At 45.0% G+C, this 15,190-nt stretch overlaps 1 protein-coding gene across 6 annotated transcripts in view; it reads left to right on the forward strand.

Annotated features, from left to right (window-relative positions):
- arhgap17b (Rho GTPase activating protein 17b) overlaps positions 1-15,190 on the forward strand; it is a 64,635-nt gene that overhangs the window by 20,129 nt on the left and 29,316 nt on the right. For all 6 annotated transcript variants that reach the window (XM_031813833.1, XM_031813834.1, XM_031813832.1 and 3 more), the window contains exon 3: positions 13,737-13,841. In XM_031813833.1, the coding sequence (XP_031669693.1) occupies positions 13,737-13,841 (105 nt within the window). The remainder of the gene's footprint in view (positions 1-13,736; positions 13,842-15,190) is intronic.

Here is a 15,190-nt window from a genome sequence, read left to right on the forward strand (position 1 = left end):
AGAGAGAGTGTTAACTGAGAGGAGGAGAGAGAGTGTATGTTAACTGAGAGGAGAGAGAGAGTGTATGTTAACTGAGAGGAGAGAGAGTGTATGTTAACTGAGAGGAGGAGAGAGAGTGTATGTTAACTGAGAGGAGAGAGAGTGTATGTTAACTGAGAGGAGAGAGAGAGAGTGTATGTTAACTGAGAGGAGAGAGAGAGAGTGTATGTTAACTGAGAGGAGAGAGAGTGTATGTTAACTGAGAGGAGAGAGAGTGTATGTTAACTGAGAGGAGGAGAGAGAGTGTATGTTAACTGAGAGGAGAGAGAGTGTATGTTAACTGAGAGGAGAGAGAGAGAGTGTATGTTACCTGAGAGGAGAGAGAGTGTATGTTAACTGAGAGGAGGAGAGAGAGTGTATGTTAACTGAGAGGAGAGAGAGAGAGTGTATGTTAACTGAGAGGAGAGAGAGAGTATGTTAACTGAGAGGAGGAGAGAGAGTATGTTACCTGAGAGGAGAGAGAGAGTATGTTAACTGAGAGGAGGAGAGAGAGTATGTTAACTGAGAGGAGGAGAGAGAGTATGTTAACTGAGAGGAGAGAGAGAGAGTATGTTAACTGAGAGGAGAGAGAGAGAGTATGTTAACTGAGAGGAGAGAGAGAGTGTTAACTGAGAGGAGGAGAGAGAGTGTATGTTAACTGAGAGGAGAGAGAGTGTATGTTAACTGAGAGGAGAGAGAGAGTATGTTAACTGAGAGGAGGAGAGAGAGTGTATGTTAACTGAGAGGAGGAGAGAGAGTGTATGTTAACTGAGAGGAGAGAGAGAGTATGTTAACTGAGAGGAGGAGAGAGAGTGTATGTTAACTGAGAGGAGAGAGAGAGAGTGTATGTTAACTGAGAGGAGAGAGAGAGAGTGTATGTTAACTGAGAGGAGAGAGAGAGAGTGTATGTTAACTGAGAGGAGAGAGAGAGAGTGTATGTTAACTGAGAGGAGAGAGAGTGTATGTTAACTGAGAGGAGAGAGAGTGTATGTTAACTGAGAGGAGGAGAGAGAGTGTATGTTAACTGAGAGGAGAGAGAGTGTATGTTAACTGAGAGGAGAGAGAGAGAGTGTATGTTACCTGAGAGGAGAGAGAGTGTATGTTAACTGAGAGGAGGAGAGAGAGTGTATGTTAACTGAGAGGAGAGAGAGAGAGTGTATGTTAACTGAGAGGAGAGAGAGAGTATGTTAACTGAGAGGAGGAGAGAGAGTATGTTACCTGAGAGGAGAGAGAGAGTATGTTAACTGAGAGGAGGAGAGAGAGTATGTTAACTGAGAGGAGGAGAGAGAGTATGTTAACTGAGAGGAGGAGAGAGAGTATGTTAACTGAGAGGAGGAGGAGGAGGAGAGAGAGTATGTTAACTGAGAGGAGGAGAGAGAGTATGTTAACTGAGAGGAGGAGAGAGAGTATGTTAACTGAGAGGAGAGAGAGAGAGTGTATGTTAACTGAGAGGAGGAGGAGAGAGAGTATGTTAACTGAGAGGAGGAGAGAGAGTATGTTAACTGAGAGGAGAGAGAGAGAGTGTATGTTAACTGAGAGGAGGAGGAGGAGAGAGAGTGTATGTTAACTGAGAGGAGGAGAGAGAGTGTATGTTAACTGAGAGGAGGAGAGAGAGTGTATGTTAACTGAGAGGAGGAGAGAGAGTATGTTAACTGAGAGGAGGAGGAGGAGGAGAGAGAGTATGTTAACTGAGAGGAGGAGAGAGAGTGTATGTTAACTGAGAGGAGGAGAGAGAGTGTATGTTAACTGAGAGGAGGAGAGAGAGTATGTTAACTGAGAGGAGGAGGAGGAGGAGAGAGAGTATGTTAACTGAGAGGAGGAGAGAGAGTATGTTAACTGAGAGGAGGAGAGAGCGTGAAAGAGTCTCCATGCTCTATTGAATAGACATTGTCTTTAAGAGAGGGAAGGAGTGTGTTAAAGTGGAGCAGAGGAAGTGAAAGAGGGAGTGTGAGTGCCAGACAACTCTACACACCTCTCTCAGCTCTTCATAAAAATGACTTGAGTCATTAGGACCTGCCTTAGTGAACTGTGAACCTAAGCTTGTCCTAAGAAGCTGTTTACATGTATTGAAACACATCCTAACTCCCTGCTATACTGACTGACTCTTCCTTGGTGAGAATGCAGTAAGAAGCTGTTTACATGTATTGAGACACATCCTAACTCCCTGCTATACTGACTGACTCTTCCTTGGTGAGAATGCAGTAAGAAGCTGTTTACATGTATTGAGACACAGCCTTTAACTCCCTCAAGACTCTCCCCTGGGAAGAATTCAGGAGATAGGGATTCCCTCCCACAAGTTCTCCCTCAGCTAAACTTCTTCCTTGGTGAGAATGCAGTAAGAAGCTGTTTACATGTATTGAGACACATCCTAACTCCCTGCTATACTGACTGACTCTTCCTTGGTGAGAATGCAGTAAGAAGCTGTTTACATGTATTGAGACACAGCCTTTAACTCCCTCAAGACTCTCCCCTGGGAAGAATTCAGGAGATAGGGATTCCCTCCCACAAGTTCTCCCTCAGCTAAACTTTGCTCCTGCAGAAGTGCTTTGTGCTGCCCAAGACACTCCTACTATCTATTTCCCCTGCTCACTGGAATGTGCTTCACTAGTTGAATGGTAATGTCTCTCTGAGCGTGAGGCAGTCCAAGTCAGGGCTATGGTTCGTATCACATGGATGACAGTCTAGTTCCAGCATTCAGAGTTCCTTTCTGGAGCCTGGTGGGTTTTATACAGACATTTTCACCCTTGAAGGGTATTGCCTGCATATACAAACGCAAGTATGCCTACATGTACACACAAACACACACATTATGTTCTTCTAACCTCGTGGGGGCCTAAAATCATTTTGATTCAAAATCCTATTTTTCCTAGCCCTTACCATAACCCTAACCTGTAACACTAACACTAAACCTAACACCAAACCCTTAACCTAACCCTAACCTGTAACACTAACACTAAACCTAACTCCAAACCCTTAACCTAACCCTAACCTGTAACACTAACACTAAACCTAACTCCAAACCCTTAACCTAACCCTAACCTGTAATACTAACACTAAACCTAACTCTGAACCCTTAACCTAACCCTAACCTGTAACACTAACCCTAAACCTAACTCTGAACCCTTAACCTAACCCTAACCTGTAACACTAACACTAAACCTAACTCCAAACCCTTAACCTAACCCTAACCTGTAACACTAACCCTAAACCTAACTCTGAACCCTTAACCTAAACCTAACCTGTAACACTAACCCTAAACCTAACTCTGAACCCTTAACCTAACCTGTAACACTAACCCTAAACCTAACTCTGAACCCTTAACCTAACCCTAACCTGTAACACTAACACTAAACCTAACTCTGAACCCTTAACCTAACCCTAACCCTTAACCTAACCCTAACCTGTAAACTGTAACACTAACCCTAAACCTAACTCCGAACCCTTAACCTAACCCTAACCTGTAACACTAACCCTAAACCTAACTCTGAACCCTTAACCTAACCCTAACCTGTAACACTAACACTAAACCTAACTCCAAACCCTTAACCTAACCCTAACCTGTAATACTAACACTAAACCTAACTCTGAACCCTTAACCTAACCCTAACCTGTAACACTAACCCTAAACCTAACTCTGAACCCTTAACCTAACCCTAACCTGTAACACTAACACTAAACCTAACTCCAAACCCTTAACCTAACCCTAACCTGTAACACTAACCCTAAACCTAACTCTGAACCCTTAACCTAAACCTAACCTGTAACACTAACCCTAAACCTAACTCTGAACCCTTAACCTAACCTGTAACACTAACCCTAAACCTAACTCTGAACCCTTAACCTAACCCTAACCTGTAACACTAACACTAAACCTAACTCTGAACCCTTAACCTAACCCTAACCCTTAACCTAACCCTAACCTGTAAACTGTAACACTAACCCTAAACCTAACTCCGAACCCTTAACCTAACCCTAACCTGTAACACTAACCCTAAACCTAACTCTGAACCCTTAACCTAACCCTAACCTGTAACACTAACCCTAAACCTAACTCTGAACCCTTAACCTAACCCTAACCTGTAACACTAACCCTAACCCTAAACCTAACTCCGAACCCTTAACCTAACCCTAACCTGCAACACTAACCCTAAACCTAACTCCGAACTCTTAACCTAACCCTAACCTGTAACACTAACCCTAAACCTAACTCCGAACCCTTAACCTAACCCTAACCTGTAACACTAACCCTAAACCTAACTCCGAACCCTTAACCTAACCCTAACCTGTAACACTAACCCTAAACCTAACTCCGAACCCTTAACCTAACCCCTAAGCTTAAATAACCGTTGTCCTCATGGGGTTGTGGGAAATGTCCCCACAAGGTAGAATTTTCCTCGTTTTACTATCCTTGTGGGAACTTTTGGGGATTTTTGTCTTGCCCATTCACCCTCTGAATGACACACATACACAATCCATGTCTAATTGTCTCAAGGCTTAAAAATCCTTCTTTAACCCGTCATCTTCTCTTCATCTACACTGATTGATTGAAGTGGATTTAACAAGTGACATCAATAAGGTATCATAGCTTTTACTCTATTTCACCTGGTCAGTCTGTGTCATGGGAAGAGCAGGTGTTCATAATGTTTTGTACACTCAGTGTATACAGGCATGTCTATACACATATGCCTGCATATACAAACACATGCATACACATAAACAATGACACTGTAAACAAACAGACAGAGACAGATGGCAGACACATTCAATTAATTTCAACAGATACAGTATAATATACAGATATAACCCACAGTTTGCTGTTTGCGGGTGGATAGCTCAATATGTCAAGAGAGACCAGATACTGTAACTCAATATGTCAAGAGAGACCAGATACTGTAACTCAATATATCAAGAGAGACCAGGTACTGTAGCTCAATATGTCAAGAGAGACCAGGTACTGTAACTCAATATATCAAGAGAGACCAGGTACTGTAGCTCAATATGTCAAGAGAGACCAGATACTGTAACTCAATATATCAAGAGAGACCAGGTACTGTAGCTCAATATGTCAAGAGAGACCAGGTACTGTAGCTCAATATGTCAAGAGAGACCAGGTACTATAATTCAATATATCAAGAGAGACCAGGTACTGTGGCTCAATATGTCAAGAGAGACCATGTACTGTAACTCAATATATCAAGAGAGACCAGGTACTGTAGCTCAATATGTCAAGAGAGACCAGGTACTTTAACTCAATATGTCAAGAGATACCAGGTACTGTGGCTCAATATGTCAAGAGAGACCAGGTACTTTAACTCAATTTGTCAAGAGAGACCAGGTACTACTACTCAGTATGTCCAGAGAGACCAGGTAGTGTAGCTCAATATGTCCAGAGAGACCAGGTACTGTAGCTCAATATGTCAAGAGAGACCAGGTACTACTTCTCAATATGTCGAAGAGAGACCAGGTACTGTAGCTCAATATGTCAAGAGAGTCCAGGTAGTGTAGCTCAATATGTCAAGAGAGACCAGGTACTACTACTCAATGTGTCAAGAGAGACCAGGTACTACTACTCAATGTGTCAAGAGAGACCAGGTACTTTAACTCAATTTGTCAAGAGAGACCAGGTACTACTACTCAGTATGTCCAGAGAGACCAGGTACTGTAGTTCAATATGTCAAGAGAGACCAGGTACTGTATCTCAATATGTCAAGAGAGACCAGGTACTGTAGCTCAATATGTCAAGAGAGACCAGGTACTATAATTCAATATATCAAGAGAGACCAGGTACTACTACTCAATATGTCAAGAGAGACCAGGTACTACTACTCAATATGTCAAAGAGAGACCAGGTACTGTAGCTCAATGTGTCAAGAGAGACCAGGTACTACTACTCTATGTCAAGAGAGACCAGGTACTTTAACTCAATTTATCAAGAGAGACCAGGTACTACTACTCAATATGTCAAGAGAGACCAGGTACTTTAACTCAATTTGTCAAGAGAGACCAGGTACTACTACTCAGTATGTCCAGAGAGACCAGGTAGTGTAGCTCAATATGTCCAGAGAGACCAGGTACTGTAGCTCAATATGTCAAGAGAGACCAGGTACTACTTCTCAATATGTCGAAGAGAGACCAGGTACTGTAGCTCAATATGTCAAGAGAGTCCAGGTAGTGTAGCTCAATATGTCAAGAGAGACCAGGTACTACTACTCAATGTGTCAAGAGAGACCAGGTACTACTACTCAATGTGTCAAGAGAGACCAGGTACTTTAACTCAATTTGTCAAGAGAGACCAGGTACTACTACTCAGTATGTCCAGAGAGACCAGGTACTGTAGTTCAATATGTCAAGAGAGACCAGGTACTGTAGCTCAATATGTCAAGAGAGACCAGGTACTGTAGCTCAATATGTCAAGAGAGACCAGGTACTATAATTCAATATATCAAGAGAGACCAGGTACTACTACTCAATATGTCAAGAGAGACCAGGTACTACTACTCAATATGTCAAGAGAGACCAGGTACTATAACTCTATGTCAAAGAGAGACCAGGTACTGTAGCTCAATGTGTCAAGAGAGACCAGGTACTACTACTCTATGTCAAGAGAGACCAGGTACTTTAACTCAATTTATCAAGAGAGACCAGGTACTACTACTCAATATGTCAAGAGAGACCAGGTACTTTAACTCAATTTGTCAAGAGAGACCAGGTACTGTAGCTCAATATGTCAAGAGAGACCAGGTACAGTAACTCAATATGTCAAGAGAGACTAGGTACTGTAGCTCAATATGTCAAGAGAGACTAGGTACTGTAGCTCAATGTGTCAAGAGAGACCAGGTACTGTAGCTCAATGTGTCAAGAAAGACCAGGTACTGTAGCTCAATGTGTCAAGAGAGACCAGGTACTGTAGCTCAATGTGTCAAGAGAGACCAGGTACTGTAGCTCAATATGTCAAGAGAGACTAGGTACTGTAGCTCAATGTGTCAAGAAAGACAAGGTACTGTAGCTCAATGTGTCAAGAGAGACCAGGTACTGTAGCTCAATGTGTCAAGAGAGACCAGGTACTGTAGCTCAATGTGTCAAGAGAGACCAGGTACTGTAGCTCAATGTGTCAAAGACCAGGTACTGTAGCTCAATGTGTCAAGAGAGACCAGGTACTGTAGCTCAATGTGTCAAGAGAGACCAGGTACTGTAGCTCAATGTGTCAAGAAAGACCAGGTACTGTAGCTCAATGTGTCAAGAGAGACCAGGTACTGTAGCTCAATATACCAAGAGAGACCAGGTACTGTAGCTCAATGTGTCAAGAGAGACCAGGTACTGTAGCTCAATATACCAAGAGAGACCAGGTACTGTAGCTCAATGTGTCAAGAGAGACTAGGTATTGTAGAAAATGGCATGCAGACATCTTGTAAACCTCTAGTTTACCACAGATGATTCATTCATAATGTTAGCCTTATCCATCTGGCAAGTTACAGGTGTGTCTGCTTGCAATGTGTTTTATTACCCAACTCCAGAAAGGATAGCCCTCCCTACACCATAGGGTTTAGTCTATAGATACAGTCACAGTTTCCTTGTTCTATTATGGTCTAACAAGGCACAGCTCAATTTAGTTTAATCCACTTTATTTATCTCCAAGGGGTAGATATTAGTGTGCAGATCACGTTCAATAACATGATACATCACCACTTTCCTCAACATGCACTGAATGTTAGTTTAGCCTGTTGAAATGTGGAACTTTAGTTATGCAGGGCCTCTGTGTATTTAAATGGCTAAGTGGTCATGTTGTTTGGACATGTTTGAATCAGTAACAGGAGAGGAGCTGGCGTTGTCAGACCGGCCCGTGTCTGTTGGACTGGACTGACACCTGGGAAAAAGATGGGGGAGGCGAGGTCAGTACAGGTGCATCAAAGCAGGGACCGAGAGACTGAAAAACAGATTCCATCTCAAGGCCATCAGACTGTTAAATAGCCATCACTAGCCCGCTACCACCCGGTTACTCAACCCTGCAGCTTAGAGGCTGCTGCCCTAGACATGGAATCACTGGTCACTTCACCTTTTGATTTAACCTTTATTTAACCAGGTGGGCCAGTTGGGAACAAGTTCTCATTTACAACTGCGACGCGACCAAGATAAAGCACAGCAGTGCGATACAAACAACACAGAGTTACATATGGAATAAACAAACGTACAGTCAATAACACAATAGAAAAAAATCTATATACAGTGTGTGTGTAATAATGGAACACTAGTCACTTGAATAATGTTTACCGACTGCTTTACTTATTTCATATGTATATACTGTATTCTATTGTACTGGATTTTAGTCAATACCACTCTGACATTGCTCATCCTAATATTTATAAATTTCTTAATTCCATTATTTAACTTTTAGATGGATGTGAATTGTTAGATACTACTGCACTGTTGGAGCTAGGAACACAAGCATTTCATTACACCCACAATAACATAACATCTGTTAAATATGTGTATGTGACCAATAACATTTTATTTTGTTTGAGAGAGATGGGTGGAGAGATGGGTGGGGGAAGGGAGAGAGAGACACCAAGAGAAAGGGAGAGAGAGAGAGAGAAGCTGTCTCAGAGGACAAAGCCTAAACCCCACATCAGAACTGCTCTGACTCACTGCACTGGATGTTCCATATTTCCTTTGAGCCAGGGTCAGGGGTCAACTGGCTGCTCATTCCACTGACTGTTTTTACTGGCTACTGATCTGGGCTGTCTGCTGGAAAAAGACCTCCTCAATAATAGGCCTGTAAACCTTTAAACATCATTACGCATAATGGAGCGAGGAAGGTGAGGGTGGGGTCTGTGTGTATGTACTCCTTATTTCATCTCTCGCCAGCCTCCAGGCCAGCCTCCAGGCCAGCCTCCAGGCCAGCCTCCAGGCCAGCCTCCAGGCCAGCCTCCAGGCCAGCCTCCAGGCCAGCCTCCAGGCCAGGCTCTAGGCCAGCCTCCAGGCCAGCCTCCAGGCCAGTTTCTAGGCCAGTCTCCAGGCCAGTCTCCAGGCCAGCCTCCAGGCCAGCCTCCAGGCCAGTCTCTAGGCCAGTCTCTAGGCCAGTCTCTAGGCCAGTCTCCAGGCCAGCCTCCAGGCCAGCCTCCAGGCCAGCCTCTAGGCCAGTCTCTAGGACAGTCTCCAGGCCAGTCTCCAGGGCAGGGTGTAATACTATATATTGTTCTGTTTATCTGTCTATCTGTCTGTTTCTTCCCATCAGTAGTACTGAATGAGACCAGTGAGACCAGTGCTTGTTTTCAGAAGTCACTTCTCCATTGCTATTATTGAACTCCTTCTCTTTTGACCACCACCTTCTGTCATAACTCAAGGCTGTGTCCCAAATGGCACCTTATTCTCTGTATAGTGTACTAATTTTGACCAGAACCCTATGGGCCCTGGGCAAAGTAGTACACTACTGGTATGGGGGTGCCATTTGGGACGCAGCCCTACTCCGGCACCCTGGCACCCAGTGATGAGGGTCTGGATACACATTACAGTTATTACTAGCAGACATGAATCACTGCCCAGGATCACTGTTACACTGAATCAATTGGATCCAGAGAGAGAGCGCTTCACCCCAGCTGGCATGGAGAAGCAGCTGGAGGGAAATGCATGGGATTGAGAGTGTGCAGTGGAGAGTGCCAGAGAGAGAGAGAGAGAGAGAGAGTGAGAGTGCACCAGAGAGAGGGAGAGAGCCAGAGAGAGAGAGTGCACCAGAGAGAGAGAGCCAGAGAGAGAGAGAGTGCACCAGAGAGAGAGAGTGCACCAGAGAGAGAGAGAGCCAGAGAGAGAGAGAGTGCACCAGAGAGAGAGAGAGTGCGCAAGAGAGAGAGCCAGAGAACGTGAGATCAAGAGAGACAGAGAGCATGAGAGAGAGTGTGTGAGAGAGCTCTCCCAGCCAATACCGTGGCTGCAGAACCAGCTGGGTGGTTACAGTGAAACAGAAGAGGAAGAAGACACTTAGCAACAGAGAACAACACACTCATACTGAAAGTTAATCAGACTACTGTGGACTGTATAGGCAAATCACTGTCCTCCAGAACCCCCTCCTTTAGTTACACACATGGCGTTGGGTTTTCATTTGCTTGGAATAAGATAGTTTGCTGACTGTAATACTTTTGCTCATAGTCCCATACAGGAAGTACACTAAGAAGGCCACTGTGTGTGGACCTCATAAACACATGTTCAAGTTAAAAACCCCTGCTTCACTTCATTTTTATACAGTAGTTTAGTTTGTAGATGCTAATAGTTTGTTGAATATGATGATTTATTTACAGGCTCATACTAAAACAACATAATTTAGGGCATTTAAACTCAACTCTGGACCTGGAAGCCAGTTCCACAGCACCTTTTCATTGTTCCCCTCTAACCATGTAGTGATTTAGACCTGGGACACCAGGTGTGTGGAATGAATTATCAGGTACAAGTGAAAAGCATCAGGCCCCGGACCTCGTAGAGGGAGAGTTAAATAGCCCTGCTATAGGGGATGGAGCACACAGGCACATCTTTAGTCTGTACTAAGATCACCTCATTGCGTTTCCTTTTCGAGGTTGTGGACTGGAACAGTTTGATATGACTTTGATCACAGCCCCATACCAGAAGTAGACTGAAATAGAGCACAGTGGAGTGAGGGAAATAGAGCACAGTGGAGTGGACCCTATATCCATATCTCCATTCTTCCCATCAACAACACCATCATTGGATCACTTCCCCTTTTTAAAGTTTGTGGGTGTGATATTGTGCTGTTGAAGGGGATAGTGGGCTATGGAAGGTAATAGTCGGCTATTGAAGGAGATAGTGGGCTATGGAAGGAGATAGTGGGCTATGGAAGGTGATAGTGTGCTATGGAAGGTGATAGTGGGCTATGGAAGGTGATAGTGGGCTATGGAAGGTGATAGTGGGCTATGGAAGGTGATAGTGGGCTATGGAAGGTGATAGTGGGCTATGGAAGGTAATAGTGGGCTATGGCAGGAGATAGTGGGCTATGGAAGGAGACAGTGGGCTATGGAAGGTGATAGTGTGCTATGGAAGGTGATAGTGGGCTATGGAAGGTGATAGTGGGCTATGGAAGGTGATAGTGGGCTATGGAAGGTGATAGTGGGCTATGGAAGGTGATAGTGGGCTATGGAAGGTAATAGTGGGCTATGGAAGGTGATAGTGTGTTATGAAAGGTGATAGTGGGCTATGGAAGGGGATAGTGTGCTACGGAAGGTGATAGTGGGCTACGGAAGGTGATAGTGGGCTATGGAAGGTGATAGTGGGCTATGGAAGGAGATATTGTGCTGTTGAAGGGGATAGTGGGCTATGGAAGGTGATAGTGGGCTATGGAAGGTGATAGTGGGCTATGGAAGGTGATAATGGGCTATGGAAGGTAATAGTGTGCTATGGAAGGGGATAGTGGGCTACGGAAGGTGATAGTGGGCTATGGAAGGTGATAGTGGGCTATGGAAGGTGATAGTGTGCAATGGAAGGTGATAGTGTGCAATGGAAGGTGATAGTGGGCTACGGAAGGTGATAGTGTGCTACGGAATGTGATAGTGTGCTACGGAATGTGATAGTGTGCTACGGAAGGTGATAGTGTGCTACGGAAGGTGATAGTGGGCTACGGAAGGTGATATTGTGCTGTTGAAGGGTATAGTGGGCTATGGAAGGTGATAGTGGGCTACGGAAGGTGATAGTGGGCTACGGAAGGTGATAGTGGGCTACGGAAGGGGATAGTGGTCTACGGAAGGTGATAGTGGGCTATGGAAGGTGATAGTGGGCTATGGAAGGTGAAAGTGGGCTATGGAAGGAAATATTGTGCTGTTGAAGGGGATAGTGGGCTATGGAAGGTGATAGTGTGCTATGGAAGGTGATAGTGGGCTATGGAAGGAGATATTGTGCTGTTGAAGGAGATAGTGGGCTATGGAAGGTGATAGTGGGCTATGGAAGGTGATAGTGGGCTATGGAAGGTGATAGTGGGCTATGGAAGGTGATAGTGGGCTATGGAAGGTGATAGTGGGCTATGGAAGGTGATAGTGGGCTATGGAAGGTAATAGTGGGCTATGGAAGGAGATAGTGGGCTATGGAAGGAGATAGTGGGCTACGGAAGGTGATAGTGGGCTACGGAAGGTGATAGTGGGCTACGGAAGGTGATAGTGTGCTGTGGAAGGTGATAGTGTGCTGTGGAAGGTGATAGTGGGCTATGGAAGGTGATAGTGTGCTGTGGAAGGTGATAGTGTGCTGTGGAAGGTGATAGTGTGCTATGGAAGGGGATAGTGTGCTACGGTAGGGGATAGTGTGCAATGGAAGGTGATAGTGTGCAATGGAAGGTGATAGTGGGCTATGGAAGGTGATAGTGGGCTATGGAAGGTGATAGTGGGTGTGATAGTCTTCTGCTTTGCATTGATAGGGTCCTTGTATTAACTGTTCACTGATCATAACACCCATAGAGAGCAATATATCCCTTCTCAAATTCCCATAGATCTGTTCTTCATACGCATATCTCTCTAACCTGCCTTGCATTAATATTAAGATAATCTAATGTAGCCTAGTTCTGCTCCCTGCAGAGAGCACTATCTGTATAAATCCTGCTGGTTCTTCCTCAACAGTCCTCCATATGTCTGTCAGCTGACTGTTAATAAGACACATTATGTAGGGATGTGAATAACCGTTACTAGGCGGCAACCAGGAGGAACCAGCCAGTCAAAACAGCTTCTTCCACTCAATCCTTTCACAGAACTAGGACTATAACCATTATGCAATGGACATACAGTATATCTATTTGAATGAAACAGAAATGCAAAACATTGGTACAACAACGGTATAGATCAGGATTGTCAGCAGGGTACCTCTCCAGGAACAGGGTTGGAGTTAAAACCTACAGGAGGGTAGCTCTCCAGGAACAGGGTTGGAGTTAAAACCTACAGGAGGGTAGCTCTCCAGGAACAGGGTTGGAGTTAAAACCTACAGGAGGGTAGCTCTCCAGGAACAGGGTTGGAGTTAAAACCTACAGGAGGGTAGCTCTCCAGGAACAGGGTTGGAGTTAAAACCTACAGGAGGGTAGCTCTCCAGGAACAGGGTTGGAGTTAAAACCTACAGGATGGTAGCTCTCCAGGAACAGGGTTGTAGTTAAAAGCTACAGGAGGGTAGCTTTCCAGGAACAGTGTTGGGGTTAAAACCTACAGGAGGGTAGCTCTCCAGGAACAGGGTTGTAGTTAAAACCTACAGGAGGGTAGCTCTCCAGGAACAGGGTTATAGTTAAAACCTAAAGGAGGGTAGCTCTCCAGGAACAGTGTTGGGGTTAAAACCTACAGGAGGGTAGCTCTCCAGGAACAGGGTTGGAGTTAAAACCTACAGGAGGGTAGCTCTCCTCGAACAGGGTTGGATAAAACCTACAGGAGGGTAGCTCTCCTCGAACAGGGTTGGATAAAACCTACAGGAGGGTAGCTCTCCTCGAACAGGGTTGGATAAAACCTACAGGAGGGTAGCTCTCCAGGAACAGGTTGGAGTTAAAACCTACAGAAGCGTACCTCTACAGGAACAGGTTGGAGTTAAAACCTACAGGAGCGTACCTCTACAGGAACAGGGTTGGAGAGCACTGATATAGAGAAAGACTATATTGCGGTACCATTCTATTGTGTGTTTTGTGACAATGTGTGTGCTTGTGTTCATTTGTGTTTCTTCTGACCTAGTTTCTTCTGATGAGCGTGAATGTGTGATTGCAGATTGAGAGGCGCATGGAGCTGGTCCGTCTGGTGTCCCACAACGCACACAAGAGACTGGTCACCTGTCTACAGGGTCACATCGGAACGGAGGCAGAAAAGAGACACGTGAGGACAATCTCCTTCTCTACCTCCTTCTCTTCCAATATTATCACACCTCTCCTCTTCTATCTGTCCTTCTCTACCTCCTTCTCATTCAATATTATCACCCTCTCCTCTTCTATCTCTCCTTCTCTACCTCCTTCTCATCCAATATTATCCCCCTCTCCTCTTCTATCTCCTTCTCTACCACCTCCTTCTCATCCAATATTATCACCCTCTCCTCTTCTCTCTCCTTTTCTACCTCCTTCTTATCCAATATTATCATATACCTCTCCTCTTCTATCTCTCCTCTCTACCTCTCCTTCTCACCTCCCCTCTTCTATCTGTCCTTCTCTACCTCTCCTTCTCACCTCCCATCTTCTCTCTCCTTCTCACTCTCTCCTTCTCACCCTCTCCTCTTGTATCTCTCCTTCTCTACCTCTCCTTCTCACCCTCTCCTCTTGTATCTCTCCTTCTCTACCTCTCCTTCTCTACCTCTCCTTCTCACCCTCTCCTCTTGTATCTCTCCTTCTCTACCTCTCCTTCTCACCCTCTCCTCTTCTATCTTTCCTTCTTTACCTCTCCTCTTGTATCTCTCCTTCTCACTCTCTCCTTCTCACCCTCTCCTCTTGTATCTCTCCTTCTCTACCTCTCCTTCTCTACCTCTCCTTCTCACCCTCTCCTCTTGTATCTCTCCTTCTCTACCTCTCCTTCTCTACCTCTCCTTCTCACCCTCTCCTCTTGTATCTCTCCTTCTCTACCTCTCCTTCTCACCCTCTCCTCTTGTATCTCTCCTTCTCTACCTCTCCTTCTCACCCTCTCCTCTTGTATCTCTCCTTCTCACCCTCTCCTCTTGTATCTCTCCTTCTCTACCTCTCCTTCTCTACCTCTCCTTCTCACCCTCTCCTTCTCTACCTCTCCTTCTCACCCTCTCCTTCTCTACCTCTCCTTCTCTACTTCTCCTTCTCACCCTCTCCTCTTCTATCTGTCCTTCTCTACCTCTCCTTCTCACCCTCCCCTCTTGTATCTCTCCTTCTCTACCTCTCCTTCTCTACCTACCTCTCCTTCTCACCCTCTCCTCTTGTATCTCTCTCCTCTCCTCTCCTTCTCTACCTCTCCTTCTCACCCTCTCCTCTTCTATCTTTCCTTTGTTCTTTACCTCTCCTCTTGTTCTCTCCTTCTCTACCTCTCCTTCTCTACCTCTCCTTCTCACCCTTCCTCTCACCCTCCTCCTTCTCTACCTCTCCTTCTCTACCTCTCCTTCTCTACCTCTCCTTCTCACCCTCTCCTCTTCTATCTTTCCTTCTTTACCTCTCCTCTTGTATCTCTCCTTCTCTACCTCTCCTTCTCTACCTCTCCTTCTCACCCTCTCCTCT

This window comes from Oncorhynchus kisutch, unplaced genomic scaffold (assembly GCF_002021735.2).
Source record: "Oncorhynchus kisutch isolate 150728-3 unplaced genomic scaffold, Okis_V2 Okis06b-Okis10b_hom, whole genome shotgun sequence".
Classification (NCBI taxonomy): domain Eukaryota; kingdom Metazoa; phylum Chordata; class Actinopteri; order Salmoniformes; family Salmonidae; genus Oncorhynchus; species Oncorhynchus kisutch.